Below are 20,309 nucleotides of genomic sequence, written 5' to 3'. Positions count from 1 at the left end.
TAAATAAAATACAAAATAGGGCTGGGGATGTGGCTCAGTGGTCGAGTGCCGCTGAGTTCAATCCCCACCCCCAACAAAAAAAAAAAAAAAGAGGAATAAATTTCTTGCCTCTGGGTAGAACCCTTGGAATTGGTAATTTAGTTTTAATCTTAACATTGGCTGTTGTAACCTTACATGGTAGTAATTGCAGGGTCATTAGAACCAGTGCTTATTTATCATTTGTATTTTAAACTATAATGAAGAGCATTACAAAGGCAAAATGCTGTTTATAAATCTGTAGTATTTGGACACAACCTTATTTTCTTTTATTTTAGATACACATTTGTTTTAAATGAACTATAGAGAACAAAAGATACAATAAGAACAGTGAGCTCTTTGGTTGGTTGGTTTGTTGCTGAGGATTGAACCCATGGCCTTGGGCATGCTAGGCAAGCACTCTGCCACTGAGCTAAATCCCCAACTTCTACGTTTGTTTTTATGAGCCCCTAGATGTCAGGCACTGTGCAAGTATTTTACCTTCTTCTAATGTTCACAATTGTTTCTGCCATTTAAGTGTTTTCCCTGTTTTAGAGACGAGAAATAACAAATGCTGAGAGATGAGAGATGCCCAATTACCTAAAACAGAATCCCATGCCAAAGATAGGGAGGGATAAATGGAGACCCTCAAATTGATATTGGAAAAATCTTCAAAAGTAGCAACCAAGGTAAGAGCAAGATAGGGAATAGAACTGTACAGGCTGTGTGCCCTTGTGCAGAATATCAAGATGGGGCCTTTTTTGAAAGTCTGGTTATCATTGTGCTTATGTTTTTTTAAAAAAAAATGAGGAGAAGATTCAAACAGATACTTCACAAAGAAGTTAAAGGAATGGCCACGGTTATGTTTTGGATATGAGGTGTCCTCCAAAGCTCCTGTGTTAATGCAGGAATATTCATTATTGAATAGTCTATTCGATAATGATTAGATTACAAGAGGTGTAACCTCATCAGTCCATCCTAGTTTGAGTGGACTGACTGGGTGGTGACTCTAGGCAGGTGGGGCATGGCTGGAGGGGTGGGTCACTGAGGGCAGACCTTAGAAGGGTGCATCTTCCCTTCGGTCCCTCCCTTTCTCTGTTACCAGCTGCCATGAGCCAGGCAGCTCTCCTCTGCCATCCCCTCTGCCATGATGCTCTGCCTCACCTTGGACCCTCAGTAATGTAGCGGATCAACCATGGACTGAACCTCTGAAACTGTGAACCCAAAATAAACTTTTCTTCCTCTAAGTTGTTCTTAGTCACAGTGACAAAAAGCTGACTAACACAGACACTAAGAACATGAAAAGATGCACAACATCCTTAGTCATCAGAGAACTCAAACTTGAAATCACAGTGAGATCCCACCATGTACTATTAGACTGGTTAACTGGGAAAAGACCGATACCACCAAGTGTTAGCAGGAATGGGAACAATGAACTTCTCATGTATCACTGATGTGAATGTTAAAGTGGGACACTACTCAAAAAGTTTAACTTGCTTACTTTACTTAGCAGGGTGCAGGACAGAACCCAGGGCTTTGAACATGCCAGGCAAGCCCTCTACCACTAAACTACACCGCCAGCTCCTAAGGGTGGCATTTTCTTAACAAGTGAACATAAATTTGTAAAGGAACCCTTTTTAAAATTAGAAGGTTTAAAGGAAGCCTTCAGCTTATACTTTTTAAGGAAGGTTGGGAGTCTATACTTTAAATTTTTTTTCTTTGCCAAGCTCCATCTCAGGCTTGAGATGTGAATGTGAATGCCCCAATATCCCAGGGTTGACAAACCTCAAGAAGTGATTTACAGCCAGGCGTGGTAGCACACACCTAAAATCCCAGCAGCTCAGGAGGCTGAGGCAGGAGGATTGTGAGTTCAAAGCCAGCCTCAGCAAGGGCGAGGCACTAAGCAACTCAGGAAGACCCCATCTACAAATAAAACATGCAAAGGGCTGGGGATGTGGCTCAGTGACAGAGTGCCCCTGGGTTCAATCCCCTGTACCCTCCCACCCCCTCAAAAAAAAAATGGATTTACAAATACACTATGTGTATTTCTTGGGTTTTGTTCTCAATCATAAGATTATTCTGATGCTACTTTTTCTTCACCAATGGATTTCTCTTACTCCTGAAGTGGGTGAGAACTGAGTCCAGCCTGTTGGGACCCCCACAGTCAAGCCTTTGGCCAAAGGCCCAGGAAACACAATTAGCTCCCCAGATGTGACAGCGCCATCTGGTGGCATCTCTTAGATAAGATTTCCCAGAGCTTCACCTGTGGGCAGTCAGCCCTGGATGAGAAGCAATTCCTTATGAATATCTAGGATTTTGGTGGGGAGGGGACTACTTTCTTTCTCTTCTGGGCCAATGATGACTATCCTCACCACTTTTTGGTGACGTATAGAAATGAATTTTTCAGACAGTGCATGTTGGGCCTGGTCCTTTTCTTTGTCATTTGAGCCAACTGGGGGTTCTTTGGACCATCTGAGGCTTTGGCCTTTAGTGGACAAGTCTTGATTTTGAAAAATTGTGATGTTAATCTTCAGGGGAGGGGCATAACACATATGAGAAAACCAAGATGTTTGGAGATTTCTTTTAGTGATTCACATGGAAATGGAAAGTACTGATTCTATCGGAAGCCCCCTGGGGAGAATTTCAGTTGACTGGTATCTAAAAGCTGCACTCTACACCAGCTTTGTATTCTTCTTATCTTTCAGCTTGCTTATTGTCTTAATAGAAGCTAAAGAAGTTTGATGGCTGGCGGCAAGGGTCCTTTTGGGAATGTACTTACAGGAGTGTCCCCAGACTCTGAAGATAAGAGTCCCCTCTAGGTGACCCTAGATGACTAGGACCTTGATAGGAGGTGTCAGGCCACTGTCCTGCGACATTCAGCAGTCTCAGGATTCCATTTCAAAACATACCCTGTTCCTAGGTTTAAAGGAAGTCTAACAACTCATCCAGGAGGTTTGTACATAATGGGGTAGTCACCCTGTACCTTGAGCATCCCACACCCTTAGTGTTGAGGGCTTTCCAGAAGATAGCTGGCCCACCAGTGACACTCTGGGAAGGAATCCTTGTAAATATCACATTCAGAGGGGTAGGGGTGGGGGATGCCAGGGACTGAATTCAGAGGCACTCAGCTACTGAGCCACATCCCCAGCCCAATTTTGTATTTTATTTAGAGACAGGGTCTCACTGAGTTGCTCAGTGCCTCACTTTTGCTAAGGCAGGCTTTGAACTTGCCACTGAGCCACAGCCCCAGTCCAAATAGCATGTTTGGTTGACCCCCAAAACACCTCCCAAGCACTGGTTCTTACTCCAATCACCAGATAATCCTCTAACCAAATGAGTCCTGAAAACAGCACTGGACAGAGTTTAGTTAAAACGCACCAGAGTAAACTGCCCCTGATGTATACTTAGAAATAACTCTGAATAAGATACCAATGGCCACTTCATTTTTGGCAGGAATTTCTTTTCCTTTTTTTTTAGCTCATTTTTTTTTCCTGATGAATTCACTTTTGGTTCTGTGTGCTTAAACTAATATTGTTTTGTTTTCTTTGGTGGGAGGTTTTTACTTTCCTTATCCATGTTGTTGTTTTGTTTTCTGTGGCTGCCTTTACTAAGAAAACTGGTCATTCGAGATTACTTGGAGGATAATTATTTCAGCTAGTCCCAGCTGGAATTGGGACATCAAAAAAAATTAATGCTCAGACTTTTTTTTTCCCAAGAAAGGTAAAAAGTTGTTCTTTTTTTTAACCAAGCTATTGCCATTTAAAAATTTTGATTCAAGGGTTATATTAGACCTGCAAATAGAAATCTTGAAGTTTAGCCACATAACCAACCAGGTGGCCTTGTGTCAGTTTGTCATAAATATAACTTAGATTTAACTGCTTATAAACCTGGCAAATTTATATTATGGTATTGCTTTGTCTTATGACTGAAATTTTAACATAAATAGATTTCCGACAAATGGGTTAATTGAAATTTGTTGGGAAGATAAAGACTGAGATGTCTTCACAGCTTCACATCTTGCCCACTTGCCAGCCAACCGGGATCACATTTTTCTCTCTTAGATGTTTAAGATGCGACACTGCTTTCTGTGTCTCAAATACAGCAACTCGCCAGGTTTCTCTTTTGTCAAAGAAATAACAGAGTATTGACTCTGCTTGTCTGCTATCTCAATTTTCGTAATTTTAAAATAAGCTAAAAATAAATGGGGTAAATATAAATTGGATAAATATTTATTAATACATATGATAGAGATAAAACGTTGGAGTCATTTTAAATACTGGGTCAATTAAAATACGAGTATAGCAATGGCTAAGTAGAAATTCAAGTACTCTTGTCTCCTTGAAAATCTACAAAAAGGTAGTCTACTGGAACCTACTAAGTGTGTTTCATAAATTGTTGGTGTATAGAACACTTTGTGTTGTACCACCAAGAGATTTCTGCTCCTTCAGTAACTTTGAGAACAATACTTCTAGAGGGCTAATAGACATGAACACTTTAAAGTACACTTGCATCTAGCAAAGGCCAATAATTTGGGGGGATATGAGTTTTGAACTATAAAACTTTTTAGATGATTGAGGGTCATATTTGTTCATAATTTTAAAATGCCTTAAAGTCAATAATTTATAAAAGGGCAACTCATTCAATACTTAAATTGTAAAAAGAGCCACTATCTATTTTAGGTAGTGATCAGTTTTGGAGGAAGATCTTTTTGTTTTTCTGTAAAGACCCATTAATGAAGACTATCTCAGGCAGAATTAATAGCTGAAATGTGCTCATTAATGTGACCCTTGGACAGCAGTCATCAGAGAGACCAGAGAGGCTTGCCTGCTTCTCTGGAATATTGGGATCTTACTGTTTCCCTATCTAGTGTCACTTACATCAGATTCTTAGAAACGTAGTTTTTAAAATCACTTTTTGTCTTACAGATACTTGAAAGATTCAGAACCAAAAATCTTGGGCTTTTCACATCCCACATATCTTGTGCTTTGAATGATGTGCAGTGCTTGCATCCATATATGGCTTCTGTAGTTTGTCTGGAGCAGGGACGTCAATATGTACACACCATTGGTCCGCCAGGCACAGGCTGTACACACCTGGAATCCCAGCTACTCCTGTTGGGTTGGTTTGGCCAGAGTCCCCCTTACTCCTGATGTCACCTCTTAGAAGATTACTAAGACTCAATTACTAAATTATTACCCAAAGACCCCCCACTCTCATCTTTGGCTAAAATTCCCACTTGCCCACACTGTGTTCAGTTGAGCCCAGAGTCTCCTCCAATGCAAAATCCCACTGTCGTGGTTGCTGGTGACTGCACCTGTCCTGTTGATCCTGAATAAAGTCGGCTGTGCTGTGCTTTAATAAGTAGCAAGGTGAGTAAGAATCAATAACACTGGGACTCAAAGGTAGGTACCTGTTGTTGGGGAGTGGATAAGGAAAAGTCTTTAAGAATAAACAAAAACCACGGCAGCCAGGTACGGTGGTTCAGGCCTATAATCCTAGCAGTATGGGAGACTGAGGTGTGAGGATCACAAGTTCAAGGCCAGCCTCAACAACTTAGTGAGGCCCTAAGCAATTTATGGAGATCCTGTCCAGATAGATAGATAGACACATAGATAGATGCATAGACCAATGGACTGAACAGATGGAAGGACTGGGGAAATAGCTCAGCAGGAGAGCACTTCCCTAGCATGTGTGAAGCTCTGGGTTCAATCCTTACTACTGGGGGAAAAAATCATTCTACAAAAACTTGGGAATTCACAAATGAGGTTATACACTAAGTTAGACATAAACTGAGTACTAAAGTTTATAATAAAGTGTTGTTTAAAAAGAATTGTTTAAAACATTGTCAGAGTTATTTTTTTTGGGGGGGAGGGTTACCAAAGATTGAACTCAGGGGCACTCGACCACTGAGCCCTGTCCTCAGCCCTATTTTGTATTTTATTAGAGACAGGGTCTCACTGAGTTGCTGAGTGCCTCACTCTTGCTGAGTCTGGCCTTGAACTTGCAATCCTCCTCCCTCAGCCTCACACTAACTCACTGAGAATACAGGCACGAGTCACCGCACCTGGCTAAAAAGTGTTTTTAGATGAGAAAGAATTTTATATGAATAAAATGAGATTTTTCTCCTAAATTAAAATGTCCAAATTGTTGCAAGATGAAAGCAGGAACAGAACTAAAGATCTAAGCAAATTACAGAATGTTTACAAAGGATAAATCATAAAGAGGAGATTTATATGCAATTAAGTTAATAATAAATAAGAAAAATTCTTCCTAGAGAAAATTATTTATATTTATATCGAAGTTTAACAAACCAATATGAAACCAGAATCTAAATGTTCATCAATAAGTGAATGGTCCACAAACTGTGGTAAAACCATACAATGGCATAGTTCTCAGCAATAAAAAAGGAATGAACTATGACATATGCAACCACATGTATCCAAAGTTGTTTTGGATTGCAAAATGATTATACTGAGTGGGAAAAAAAAGCCAAACACAAAGGACCATGTACTATCTGGTTCCATTTATGTGAAATCTTATAAGAAACAACATTTATTATAATGGCAAAAAGTGGGAATGGCTGAGAAGGGATAGGGGTGATTTGAAAGTGTTGAAAATGTTCTTTATCTTGATTATGGTGGTAGTTGCAATAGATTGTTATATTTGTCAAAATTCACTGAACTGGATATATATTTTAGATGGATGTGTTTTCTTATATATATAAAGCATATTCAATAGAAACGATGGAAGGGTGGTAATAAGGATTGAACCCAGGGCTCTTATCACTGAGCTACATTTCCAGTTCTATTTATTTATTTATTTATTTATTTATTTATTTATTTATTTATTTATTTATTGACAGGGTCTAAGTTATTAAGGCTGGCCTCAAACTTTGTAATCATCCTACCTGGGTCTCTTAAGTCACTAGGATTATAGACATGTACACTTCACTGATTTTTAAGCCAGGTGTGGTGGCTCACACCTGTAATCCCAGCAGCTCAGGAGGCTGAGGCTGGAGGATTACAAGTTCAAAGCCAGCCTCAGTCATTTAGCAAGTCCCTAATCAACTTAGCAAGACCCTAACTAAAAATAAAGTATAAAAAAAAGGGCTAGAAGAAAACAATCAATAACTTGAAGAGAGAGCCTACAGAATGGGAGGAAATCTTTGCCACCAGCACCTCAGACAGAGCATTCACACACACACACACACACACACACACACACACACACACACACATCAGTCAATAAATGGGCAAAGGAACTGAACAGGCACTTCACAGAAGAAAAATTTAAATGGTCAACAAATACATGAAAAAATGTTCAGGGGGCTGGGGATGTGGCTCAAGCGGTAGCGCGCTCGCCTGCCATGCGTGCGGCCCGGGTTCGATCCTCAGCACCACATACCAACAAAGATGTTGTGTCCGCCGAAAACTAAAAAATAAATAAATATTTAGAAAAAATGTTCAACATCTCTAGCAATTAGAGAAATGCAAATTGAAACTACACTGAGATTCCATCTTATTCCAGATATAGTAACAATTATCAAGAATACAAGCACCAGGGCTGGGGTTGTGGCTCAGCGGTAGAGCGCTCACCTAGCACTTGTGAGGCATTGGGTTTGATCCTCAGCACCACATACAAAATAAAGGTTATTGTGTCCCCCTATACCTAAAAAAAATATTTTTAAAAGAAGAAGAATACAAACAACAATAAATGTGGGCAAGGATGTCGGGGGGGGGGGACATTCACTCATACATTGTTGGTGGGACTGCAAATTAGTGCAACCACTATGGAAAGCTGTATAGAGATTCCTCAAAAAACTAAGAATGGAATCACCATTTGACCCAGTTATCCCACTCCTACATGTATAAACCAAAGGACTTAAAATCAGCTTACTACTGATTGATGCACCCATATCAATGTTTACAACAGCTCAATTTACAATAGCTAAGCTATGGAACAAAGATGAATGGATAAAGAAAAATGTGGTATATATACACAATGGAATATTAATCAGCCATAAAAAAGAATGGCTTTATGACTTCTGCTGGTGAATGGATGGAATTGGAGACTGTTGTGCTAAATGAAATAAGCCAATCCCCCAAAACCAAAGGTTGAGTGTTCTCTCTGATATGTGGACACTAACTAACACACAACAAGGGAGGAGAGGGAAGAACAGCAGTTCGCTGGACTAGACAAAGGGGAATGAAAGGAAAGGGAGGGGAGATAGGATTAGGAAAGAGTACAAAAAAAATTTAAAGATTATAAATAAATAGAAAATCAGTAGAGTAAAGGAAAGGAAAGAGAGAGGGAGGAGGTGAGGGAAAGGGGAAGCACTGGGGCTGAATTAGAGCAGATTATATTCCATGCTCTTATAATTATGTTAAGAAACTATAATATTGGGGCTGGGGTTGTGGCTCAGTGGTAGATCCTTTCTTCACATGTGTGAGGCACTGGGTTCAATTCTCAGCACCACATATAAATAAATAAATAAATAAAATAAAAGTCATCAAAACTAAATATATATATTTTTTAAAAAGAAACTATAATATTATATATAACTAAAATGAACCAATAAAAATTTTTTAAAAAATCTAATAGTTGGGGATATGGCTCAGTGGTTAAACTCCCCTGGGTTCAATCTCTGGTACCAAAACAAAGAATTAAAAGAAAAAAAAAAGAAATTATTTTTAAAGGAAAGAGAAAGAAAACCGGGCTGGGGATGTGGCTCAAGCGGTAGCGCACTCGCCTGGCATGCGTGCGGCCCGGGTTCGATCCTCAGCACCACATACCAACAAAGATGTTGTGTCCGCCGAGAACTAAAAAAATAAATATTAAAAAATTCTCTCTCTCTCTCCTCTCTCACTCTCTCTTTAAAAAAAAAAAAAAAAGAGAGAGAAAGAAAACCTGGGTAAGCCAGCAAAGGGTGGCTGGAGTCAGGAACCCAGGAGGGTCATTAACAGCACCCTACCCCTGGATATCTGATCATTGAAAGAAAGGGCAATTAGCCACTTCGAAGAAGAAGTCTTCAGACTGAAAAGAAAGTTGCTGGTGGCCACCTGCTCACTAGGTAGAGGAAGCTCTTGAGCCCCAAAGGCAGGCCATATGCCTCTCCCCTCAGTCTTTTCTGTTGAAGCCACTTGGATTGCTTCTTGGTCATTTGCCACAAAGGACAACGTCATCCTGTTCAGCTGGAGAGCTGAGCTTTAAGGAAGATACATCCCAGCCTCCTTCCTGGCCCAGTGGCCCTGCGGGGATGGAGCCCAGAGGGACGCCTCTCATCTCCCATCTGTAAACAGGGCCAGTTGGGGAAGTGAACTTTTGGTCAGTGCCCGGCATTGCCAGGAGAGGAGTCAGAGGAAGGACAAATCCCACAGGCCCTGCTCCAGAGCGGTGCCCAGCTGAGTCACCTCTGTGGCTACCTTTCTGGCCTGCCCAGTCCCAGCCAGAGCTGAGCTCCCCGTGTGGCCTCAGGTGGCCAGTTCAGGGCCAGGGAGGGGTCCCGCACACCACCTGCCCTTCCCTTGCTCTGCCCCGCCCGGGTCACCCTTCCCCCAAGTCAGATGCCCTACCCGGAAACTTACTGATGGCAGCCTGAGACACGACCCCCGGAGGACAGAAGCGGCAGTTGTTGAGCCCCAAGGGCTCTCACCTGAGGCTCTTCCTCACAGTTAGTCGCCCAGCCAAGGGCCCTGGAAGAGCCCTCCCTCCTCCCTCTGGCATTTCTGTGCAGGGTTTTTACCAGTCACAACTCACCTATGCCTGGACCTCTACCTGCCTCCAGACACCCTTTTCGCATTTTCACAACTCTGTGTTGTGAAAGGACAATGTTTACCAGCACAGAGAGGTCAAGGGACAGCCCAGGGTCACACAGCAGTGAGAGAGGCAGCTGGATTCATTCTAGAGTGATATCTCTCCCCCCCCACACACACACACACACTTTGGCCCACGGGCTGTAGGATTCCGCTGTAGCTGACCCTTGCTGTCTGTCACCCGGTCCCCTCCGCAGAGCACCCTCCAGAGCAGGCCCCTCCTCTGGTTCCCGGTGCGCACTCACCCAGGGCCCCCGCGCACAGCAGGGCGCAGATAGCGAGCCTCATTCTCCGCTGTGGGCGCGCGACACGGTCTGGCACCCCGAGCCTGGGTCCTGCACCCCGAGCCTGGGTCCTGCCTGCTCTACTAGCCCAGGAGCAGGGTGGATCCGCCTACTCCGAAAGGTTGGCGGCCCGGGCACAGGGCCATCGCCACTCCCTCCTTCCTCTCCCGGGGCAGCGGCTCAGCAGCCTGTCCCACCCTTATCTAGCAGCTCCTAAAGGTCTCAAAAACCACGGACTCCTAGAGGCTGGGGGACATCCTCAGGATGAAAAACGGTGGCCCCTTCCTGCAGGGAAGCGTGCCCACATAGACACAACGTTTCGCACACATTTTTTGGGAATTCTCAGTCCTCACAAAGCGTCCACGTACCACTCCAAGGTCCTCCTGGAAGCGTCCCTAAATGGCACGGCCCCTGCATCCCTCTTGTGCTGAGAGGCCAAAGTCAGGTGGACTGGAGAGCTGCTACCTTGCTGGAGACCCCCTGGAGAGCTGCTACCTTGCTTCAGCTCGACCTTCCTCAGATTTGTGACTTCTGTCTGAGGACAGTCAGCTAAGTTTAAATAAAATTTAAAGAACTTTCTATTAAAGTGTGGATCACGTGCATAAAACTTCACATAACCTAAGTGTAACAACAGCGTGATTAATGATCGCTGGGTGAACACACCCGCACAAGCAGTCCGGGTATCAGGAAACAGAACATCAGCAGAGCTGGGACAGCCAGCCTGTGGGGGCCCTTCCTGTCACCACCCATCTCTTCTCCTGCGGGTTGTTTTGGCTTCTAACAACGTCCGCCAAGGCTGTTGGTTTTTTAATTCACAGCTATGGAATCCTACCATATGTACAGTTTTGTATTTGGCTTTTTTTGATTCAAGATTACCTTTGTGAGATTCCTCTAAGCAGTTGTGCCCTGAGAAGGTCATTGATTTTTCAGCCTCTCTTCCACTCTAGGTGATGAAGGCTATAAATTTCCCCCAAAGAATTCTTTTTTCTTGATATGTTATAACCTTATGACTATTCACTTCAAAATAGATTCTGGTTGGGTGTAATGCACACCCTTTGGGAGGCTGAGGTGGGAAGATCGATGGTTGGAACCCAAGAGTTCTAGGCCAGCCTAGCCAGTTCCTATCTCCAAAACAAACAAACAAATATTCTCATTTTCATTGTGACTTTTTTATTCAACTCATGATTTATTTAGAAATGTACTGTGTGCTGTGTGTGGTGGTGCACACCTGTAATCCCAGCAACTGCAGAGGCTGAGGCAGGAGGATCCCAAGTCCACACCAGCCTCAGCAGTTAGAGTGAGACCCTATCTCAAAATAAAAAGGTAGTTAAGCACCCCTGGGTTCAATCACCAGTATAGAAAGAAAGGTAGGTAGGTAGGTATTGAGTGATTAACCAGATAACCTACTATAACCACAAAGTCCTTTGTAAAATGTGGAGGAGAAAGGTTGAGTGGGTAGTGTCTCAGTGGCACAATGCTGGAAAGATTCTCTCATCGCTGGCTCCAAAGATTGAAGAGGATGGGGCCACAAGCCAAGAAATGGGTGCATCTCTAAAGATGGAACAGCAAGAGACAGTCTCCTGCAGAACCTCCCAAAAGGAACAGAGCCCTGCTGACATCTTCTCTCTCTTTTTTTTTAAATTTTTACACCTTTATTTTATTTATTTCTTTATAAAGGATCAAACCCAGGATTTCACACCCAGTGCCTCAAACTTGCTAGGCAAGCGCTCTACCATGGAGCCACAACCCCAGTCCCCTGCTGACATCTTGATGGCAACCCAGTGTGGCCAATTTCAAACTTCTGACCTTCAAAACTGTAGCTGATGAGAAGTTTGAGCTACTTCAGTACAACCGTTTATAGGAAATGAATAGACCTGGGGTACTTACTGGGGCCTTTCTGGGGCATGGCATTATTCCTTTTTCATTAGTACTTTATAGTTATACATAATATTGGGGTTCATTTTGAAGTAATTATACAAGCATGGAATATAATTTGCTCCAATGCAGTCCCCAGTACTTTCCCTCCTCTCCTCCCTCCCCCCCCCCCCCCCCGTTCCTTTTCCTCTACTGGTCTTCCTTCTTATTTATTTATTTATTTATTTTAATTAGTGCTTTATAGACACATGTAAAGGTGAAAGTCACCGGGGTATATTCATCTGCGTACATAGACTAGTTTGGTCAATTCCATTCCACTGTTCCTCCCATTTCCAGTCCCTCCTCCTTCCCCCCAATCCCCTTCTTCTACTCCATGGATTTCTATTTTCATGGGATTCATGTCCCTCCCCCCTTTACCCCTTATTTTGGTCTCACTTCTGCACATGAGAGAAACACATTTGACCCTTGACTTTCCCAGTCTGGTTTATTTCATTTAGCATGATGTTCTCCGGTTCCACCCATTTACCAGGAAATCATGGTGTTTCTTCTTTATCTCTCATTCCATGGAAATTTCAATTGTACCCAGTCCCTTTGTCAAGTTCATTTCTCTGCACCTCCCTTCTTACTGGGATCTTGCCTCCACTTGTGTTTTTCCAGCCCCAAGATTGCCATAAACTGCTGGTTTCTCTGCACCCCAGCTGGGCTCAGGCGAAGCCTGATGCCTCCTGCCTTGTGCCCAGAAGTGGCTCATAATGTAATTTCTGGTTCTTCCTTCACTTGTTCATTCCCTTGAGAAAACAGGGTCTATGAGGATCGGTGCCACTATTTTCTTGTTCAATATTCTAATCCTAAATTGGAAAGTAGATTATCATATAGATGAATGAAAGGACAAAAAAAAATTCTCAAAAGTATCTTGAGCAATCTCCTCTGTAGGCCTGTGGACAAAACCCAACAGGGTCAGGGGTGACCTGTCCTCTAAAGTTAATGATCCACCTAGAGCTAACATACCCTAAATCCAAAAGGGCCAAAGTATCCCAGAGCAGAGCAAACTCTGAAAACTTCTTATGTACAGGGACAAAGTCATATTGCAATGAAAGGACATCCAAAGTGCTAAAGTCACCTTCAGGGGTCAGGCAGAAATAGCAGAACCGAAGGTTAAAAGATTGTATTGTGGAAAACCTTTTTAAAAACTTCATGTCAAGAAGGATATTTGGAAAACTAGAGAATTGTAAACGTATCATGAACTGCGTACCAGTGTGAAGTGCGGAAGTGTGTAACCGGGCTAAGTGCTTTCAATTATTTATATAAATTAACCTAAGCCCAGAAAGTAGATGCTATTGGTCATCCCCTTTTCATCCAGGAAAAATAGTGAAATACAGAGAGGTTAAATAAGGCATTCAAATGAGGTACTTGATTCCACATTCCATGCTCTTCTCCATGTGGCCTCTGGCATTTGTTCCCAGAATAATTTCCCCCTTCCAAGGACCCTGCTAGTAATAATGACAATTTTTGCAAGAGCAACGAATTCAGAGTTGGTAGTGTTAGCACGAACTGCTGTAACAGCTGCCGACATCTCAAGGGTTTAGCACAGAAGTTCACTTCTTACTGACATCAAGTCCAACTGGCCACCTCCGCCATTCATCTTCAGAGCTCCAATCTTCAGAGATCCAGGCTGAAAGAAGCTCTGCTATTTTCAACATGTAGTTTCTAAGATGTTTTGCTGACATCCACATGACAGGAGTCATGCAAGAAGTGCAACAACTTTTCCTGAACCAGGGCTGGGAATGATAAACAATACTTCTATTGATCTCTATTGGCCAAAATTCAGTCACATGACCCCCACCTGGATGTAGGAAGGGTGCTCATTGCTATTCAAGGTCCCTGGCAGTTCTGGAAGGGTCTTGCCTTTTAATTACTCTCTCTCTGTAACATCTGAAAGGAGTGTGAAGGAGTTTGTGTTTCTTGAAGCTGCACTTCCTGCTTTTCAGTCTTGAGGAGTGTATAAAAGTTCAAAGATGCCAGCTCCCTGTGTCCTTGTCCCATATAACAAAAAAGATGACATGGAAACATGACTGCAGTGTGAGTTGTGGGAGACTCCAGTGCTAAGCCAAATCTAGAGGCAGCTAAGTGCTTTTATATTCCAAGTTCTAGCCAGAAATATGGATCCAGAAAGCCCTCTACCTCATCGAAACCCAGGAGGTGATGAGAAACCTTCTCATGAGAAGCCAACTCCTGACCAGGCCTCTTAGCACCTTCTTGGAGTCACAGGGTGTTCTCCTAAGGCTCAGATAAGCTGCAATTCAAGTTTTGATTATATGGCTGTGAACAATGTTGCCAGGAAGCCAGCATAGAGCCAGATCCCCTACAGTGGTGGCCCCCACAGTTCTTTCCTAGACATAATTTTCAGACCTGTGATTTTTTTTACCTCCAATTCTAGTGGGTTTTTTGCTCAGGACCTAAGTTGCTGAGGCTGGCCTTGAACTTGTGATCCTTCTGCGTCAGCCTCCCCTATTGCTGGGATTACTGGCCTGAACCATCACGTCCTTCTCTTGGCCCCATACCTCTCTCTAACATGTTTGATAGTGGCGACTCAGCCTGGGTGAGAGGACCATACTCTTCAATCAGATCTTTCCCACATTGATGGATTATAATGCAAAACCTCATTCAGGTATCTCTCTCTCTCTCTGTCTCTCTCTCTGTCTCTCTCTCTCTCTGTCTCTCTGTCTCGGTACCATGGATTGAATTGAACTCAGGGGCACTCAACCACTGAGCCACATCTCAGGCCTATTTTTTTTCAGATATTCTTTATTTTTATTATTTTAGGTGCTTTAGGCTGCATGGAAAACCTTTCTGTTTTTTTATTAGTTGTTCAAAACATTACATAGTTCTTGACATATCATATTTCATACATTTGATTCAAGCAGATTATGAACTCCCATTTTAACCCTGTATACATATTGCAGATTCACATCGGTTCCGCATCCACTTTTTTACATACTGCCATACTAGTGTCTGTTGTATTTTGTTGCCTTTCCTATCCTCTACTATCCCCCCTCCCCTTCCCTCCCCTCCCCTCCCATCTTCTCTCTCTACCCCATCTACTGTAATTCATTTCTCTCTCTTGTTTTTTTCCCCCTTTCCCCTCACTTCTTCTTACATGTAATTTTGTATAACCATGAGGGTCTCCTTCCTTTACCATGCAATTTCCCTTCTCTCTCTCTTTCTCTCCCCCCTCTCGACCCTATTTAATGGTGATCTTCTTCTCATGCTCTTCCTCCCTATTCTGTTCTTAGTTGCTCTCCTTATATCAAAGATGACATCTGGCATTTGTTTTTTAGGGATTGGCTAGCTTCACTTAGCATAATCTGCTCTAATGCCATCCATTTCCCTGCAAATTCCATGATTTTGTCATTTTTTAGTGCAGAGTAATACTCCATTGTGTATAAATGCCACATTTTTTTTATCCATTCATCTATTGAAGGGCATCTAGGTTGGTTCCACAGTCTAGCTATTGTGAATTGTGCTGCTATGAACATCGATGTAGCAGTATCCCTATAGTACGCTCTTTTAAGGTCTTCAGGGAATAGTCCGAGAAGGGCAATAGCTGGGTCAAATGATGGTTCCATTCCCAGCTTTCCCAGGAATCTCCATACTGCTTTCCAAATTGGCCGCACCAATTTGCAGTCCCACCAGCAATGTACAAGTGTACCCTTTTCCCCACATCCTCGCCAGCACTTGTTGTTGTTTGACTTCATAATGGCTGCCAATCTTACTGGAGTGAGATGGTATCTTAGGGTGGTTTTGATTTGCATTTCTCTGACTGCTAGAGATGTTGAGCATTTTTTCATGTACTTGTTGATTGATTGTATGTCCTCCTCTGAGAAGTGTCTGTTCAGGTCCTTGGCCCATTTGTTGATTGGGTTATTTGTTATCTTATTGTTTAATTTTTTGAGGTCTTTGTATACTCTGGATATTAGGGCTCTATCTGAAGTGTGAGGAGTAAATATTTGTTCCCATGATGTAGGCTCCCTATTTACCTCTCTTATTGTTTCTCTTGCTGAGAAAGAACTTTTTAGTTTAAGTAAGTCCCATTTGTTGATTCTTGTTATTAACTCTTGTGCTATGGGTGTCCTATTAAGGAATTTGGAGCCCGACCCCACAGTATGTAGATCGGAGCCAACTTTTTCTTCTATCAGACACAGAGTCTCTGATTTGATATCAAGCTCCTTGATCCATTTTGAGTTAACTTTTGTGCATGGCGAGAGAAGGGGATTCAGTTTCATTTTGTTGCATATGGATTTCCAGTTTTCCCAGCACCATTTGTTGAAGATGCTATCCTTCCTCCATTGCATGCTTTTAGCCCCTTTATCAAATATAAGATAGTTGTAGTTTTGTGGATTGGTTACTGTGTCCTCTATTCTGTACCATTGGTCCACCCACCTGTTCTGGTACCAGTACCATGCTGTTTTTGTTACTATTGCTCTGTAGTATAGTTTGAAATCTGGTATTGCTATGCCGCCTGATTCACACTTCCTGCTTAGAGTTGCTTTTGCTATTCTGCGTCTTTTATTTTTCCATATGAATTTCATGATTGCTTTATCTATTTCTACAAGAAATGCCATTGGGATTTTGATTGGCATTGCATTAAACCTATAGAGAACTTTTGGTAATATTGCCATTTTGATGATGTTAGTTCTGCCTATCCATGAACAGGGTATATTTTTCCATCTTCTAAGATCTTCTATTTCTCTCTTTAGGGTTCTGTAGTTTTCATTGTATAAATCTTTCACCTCTTTTGTTAGGTTGATTCCCAAGTATTTTATTTTTTTTTTTTGAGGATATTGTGAATGGGGTGTTTTTCCTCATTTCCATTTCAGAAGTTTTGTCGCTAATATATAGAAATGCCTTTGATTTATGCGTGTTGATTTTATATCCTGCCACTCTGCTGAATTCATTTATTAGTTCTAGTAGTTTCTTTGTAGACCCTTTTGGGTCTTCTAGATATAGAATCATGTCATCCACAAATAGTGATAATTTAAGTTCTTCTTTTCCTATTTTTATGCCTTTAATTTCTTTTGTCTGTCTAATTGCTCTGGCCAGTGTTTCAAGAACTATAAAGAATAGAAGTGGTGATAGAGGGCATTTTGAGACAGGGTCTTGCTGAGGCTGGCCTTGAACCTGTGTTCCTCCTGCCTCAGCTTTGCCAGTCACAGAGATTATGGGGATGTGCCATTGCAGCTGGCTCACTTCACTCATATTTTTAAAATAACTATTTTGTCATATTTGTTCCCTGTGTTTGTATCCTTTTATAGGTAGATGAATATAAAATTCCTTTAATTGCACCTCAAGCTGAGTCTGGAGTACTTGGCTCTAAATAACAGAAATGTTGGGGCTGGGGCTCAGTGATAGTGCCCTTGTCTGGCATGAGTGTGGCACTGGGTTCGATTCTCAGCAGTGCATGTAAATAAATAAAATAAGCTCTAGCAACAACTAATATATATATATATAAAAGAACAGAAATGTCAGAGGAACAAGGACGTGACCCTAAGTTTCAAGGAGGTGAGAGAAAAAGCTCCAGCTTCCCGGGGCACATTATAACCATTTTGTATTTTCACCAAAATCTTTATGGATCACAAACTTATATAACCACTTTTCACCTTTCCCCAAAGGACTGCTATTTAAGTCAACTTCATGGTGCATCAGAACCAACTGGAGGGTTTGTTAGGACACAATGCTGGGGCCCGCAGGTCTGAGCTCAGGCTCAGGAATTTGCACTTGCACAGATCCTCAGGTGGTGTTGATGCTGCTGGTCTAGAGACCACTCCTGAGGACCACTGCTCTTTTACTCAGGAGGCAGATTCCCACTCTATCTGCAGACATAAAAAGGGAGAACCTGTCCCCTGCTGGTGCTCTGTTCCAAAGATCAGCTTAACTCCCCTGTTAGGAAGCTCATGTTGACTACAAGCCAAGGGGCGGGGTTTAGTTTCCTCCCCTTCATTAGCAGCACCTGTGAATATCATCCCTTGAGGTCTCTAGTTGGCCCCAGGAGTGCCAGGAAGGCTCCTGTCCCAGTGCTGACCTTCATGTAGAGATGGGCAGGCCACATGTGACAGGGGCCACGTGCTGTGTCAGGAGGGCTTCACTCACCTCATCTATGTCACCATACTGTAGGGTTGCTGAGAAGAGTGAATGGGAGTAATGCAAACAGGAGTCCTTTGTCAACTATGAAGTACCCAGAGGTATTATTATGACAGCTTCAGGGCAGATTTGCATGTTGACAATGAATTGTGTTTTTTTTCATGTAATTCTAGTGGTTTTTTGTTTTTTGGCACTGAGGATTGAACCCAGAGGTGCTTTTACCACTGAGCCATATCCTCAGCCCTTTCAGACAAAGTCTTAAGTTGCTCAGGGCCTAAGTTGCTGAGGCTGGCCTTGAACTTGTGATCCTCCTGCCTCAGCCTCCCCTACTGCTGGGATTATAGGCATGAGCCACTGCACCCAGCTCTAGTAGGTTTGTTCTTAAGGCTTTCCTTCTCCACTCCCCCAACAACAGGTATCTACCTTTGAGCTACGGTGTTACTGATTCTTACTCACCTTTGTTAAAGGAAAAAAAAAATCAATGATACTTATTAAAGCACAGCACAGCAGACTTTATTCAGGATCAACAGGATAAGTACAGTCACCAGCAACCATGGCAATGGGATTTTGCATTGGAGAAGACTCTGGGTTCAACTGAACACAGTGTGACAAGTGGTAATTTTAGCCAAAGATCAGAATAGGGGGTCTTTGGCTAATAATTTAGTAATTAAGTCTTAGTAATCTTCTAAGAGGTGACATCAAGAGTAAGGGGGACTCTGGCTAAACCAACCCAACAGGATTCTTGCTGAAGACAGGCCAGAGAGACCAAACATCACCTGGGGATGTCGGAGGATGGGGAATTTGATCATATATCAAGGACAGAGAAGTCTGACCTGATTTTACAAGGAAGTTCACTGACAAACCCAGGAGAAGTTTCAGTAGCCTGACTAAACTTTGGCCAAGCAAAGAATCTGTCACCTCCCATGGGTGTATGTGCACACTCACACCCAGCCTGCTTATTACCATCTTTAGGCTTTAAAAAGAAAAACAATCAAGGTACATAGCATTGAATGCATTATTCAATCTAAAGTCATTTTCTGTTTCAAAATTCAAGAATAAAATGAGAAGACACATTAAGCCGTTTATCTTTGGCTTTCAATGGGATGAGGTTTTACAGGCCCATTTTAACCTCTTTCTGCCTGCTCTTTGCCATTTGAACATTAGGTTCCATCCCCAAATCCCCCAATACACAGGCAGATGCAGATAAAGAGAATGGGGATATCCACTGAATGGGTCAAGAGGCAGAAACCAGCAGATCCCTAGGTATTAGCCCAGCCATTCAGGACATCCCGCTGACTTTCTTTCCTTCAGACCTGCTGGCTATGATAGCCAGTGATAAGATTCATATATATATATAATCTATGTGTGTGTGTATATATATAACATATATATTATATATAATCTATATAATATATATCATATATATGTATGTATTTTTAGGTGGACCCAATATCTTTATTTTATTTTTATGTGGTGCTGAGAATCAAACCCAGTGCCTCACACATGCCAGGCGAGGGCGCTACCACTTGAGCCCCAGCCCCAGCCCACCACCCAGGCGGTGGAGTCTGGAAGCCCTGGATGCAAACTTAATTCTACCATTTACTAGCTGTGTGACCTTGAACAGATAGGAGGCAACTGACAGGTTTTTCTAGGAAGGGGTTGAAAGCAGATTAGCAGAGCCAGGCACCATGGCTTACACCTGGGATCCCAGACCCTGTGGAGGCTGACGCAGATTTGCAAATTCAAGGCCAGCCTGGGCAACTTAGTGACACCCTGTCTCAAAATAATAAATAATAGTAATAATAAAAAGGGTTGGCACTCAACTTCTCTTAGGCCTCGCTTTCGTACCTCTCTAAAGTGGAGATGGGACGACTTGCTTTGGTAAATTGAATTATCAAATCACACCAAAAACATGTTTTGGTTAATATAGGGTTTCTGCTACACTGCCTGCACCAGGAAGAGGAACTCCCTGTGCCCCTGGATTATTTTGAACGTGCAGGACCTTTCCTGGCCTGCGACTCCAGCCCCGGAGCCAGGTAGCCCTTCTAAGCCTTAATAAACCGCGAAACAGGCCCAACCTTCCCGCGAGCCGCTCGGTCTGTGGACCGCCTACTCCCACCTCAAAGATCCCGCCCTCCGGTCCAGACGCCGATGGCGTCACTTCCGCCGGAAGAGGTAGCGCGTC

At 42.7% G+C, this 20,309-nt stretch overlaps 1 protein-coding gene across 1 annotated transcript in view; it reads right to left on the bottom strand.

Annotated features, from left to right (window-relative positions):
- The window catches only part of LOC113179342 (inhibitor of carbonic anhydrase-like), a 40,904-nt gene extending 30,710 nt beyond the window's left edge, over window positions 1-10,194 (bottom strand). Inside the window, exon 1 of the mRNA XM_077793609.1 lies at window positions 10,073-10,194. Coding sequence (XP_077649735.1) covers window positions 10,073-10,115 — 43 coding nt within the window. The 5' untranslated portion in view covers window positions 10,116-10,194. The remainder of the gene's footprint in view (window positions 1-10,072) is intronic.
- Between the last annotated feature and the right edge of the window lie 10,115 nt (window positions 10,195-20,309).

Source organism: Urocitellus parryii, chromosome 2 (assembly GCF_045843805.1).
Source record: "Urocitellus parryii isolate mUroPar1 chromosome 2, mUroPar1.hap1, whole genome shotgun sequence".
Classification (NCBI taxonomy): domain Eukaryota; kingdom Metazoa; phylum Chordata; class Mammalia; order Rodentia; family Sciuridae; genus Urocitellus; species Urocitellus parryii.
This window is presented reverse-complemented; position numbering and strand designations above follow the sequence as displayed.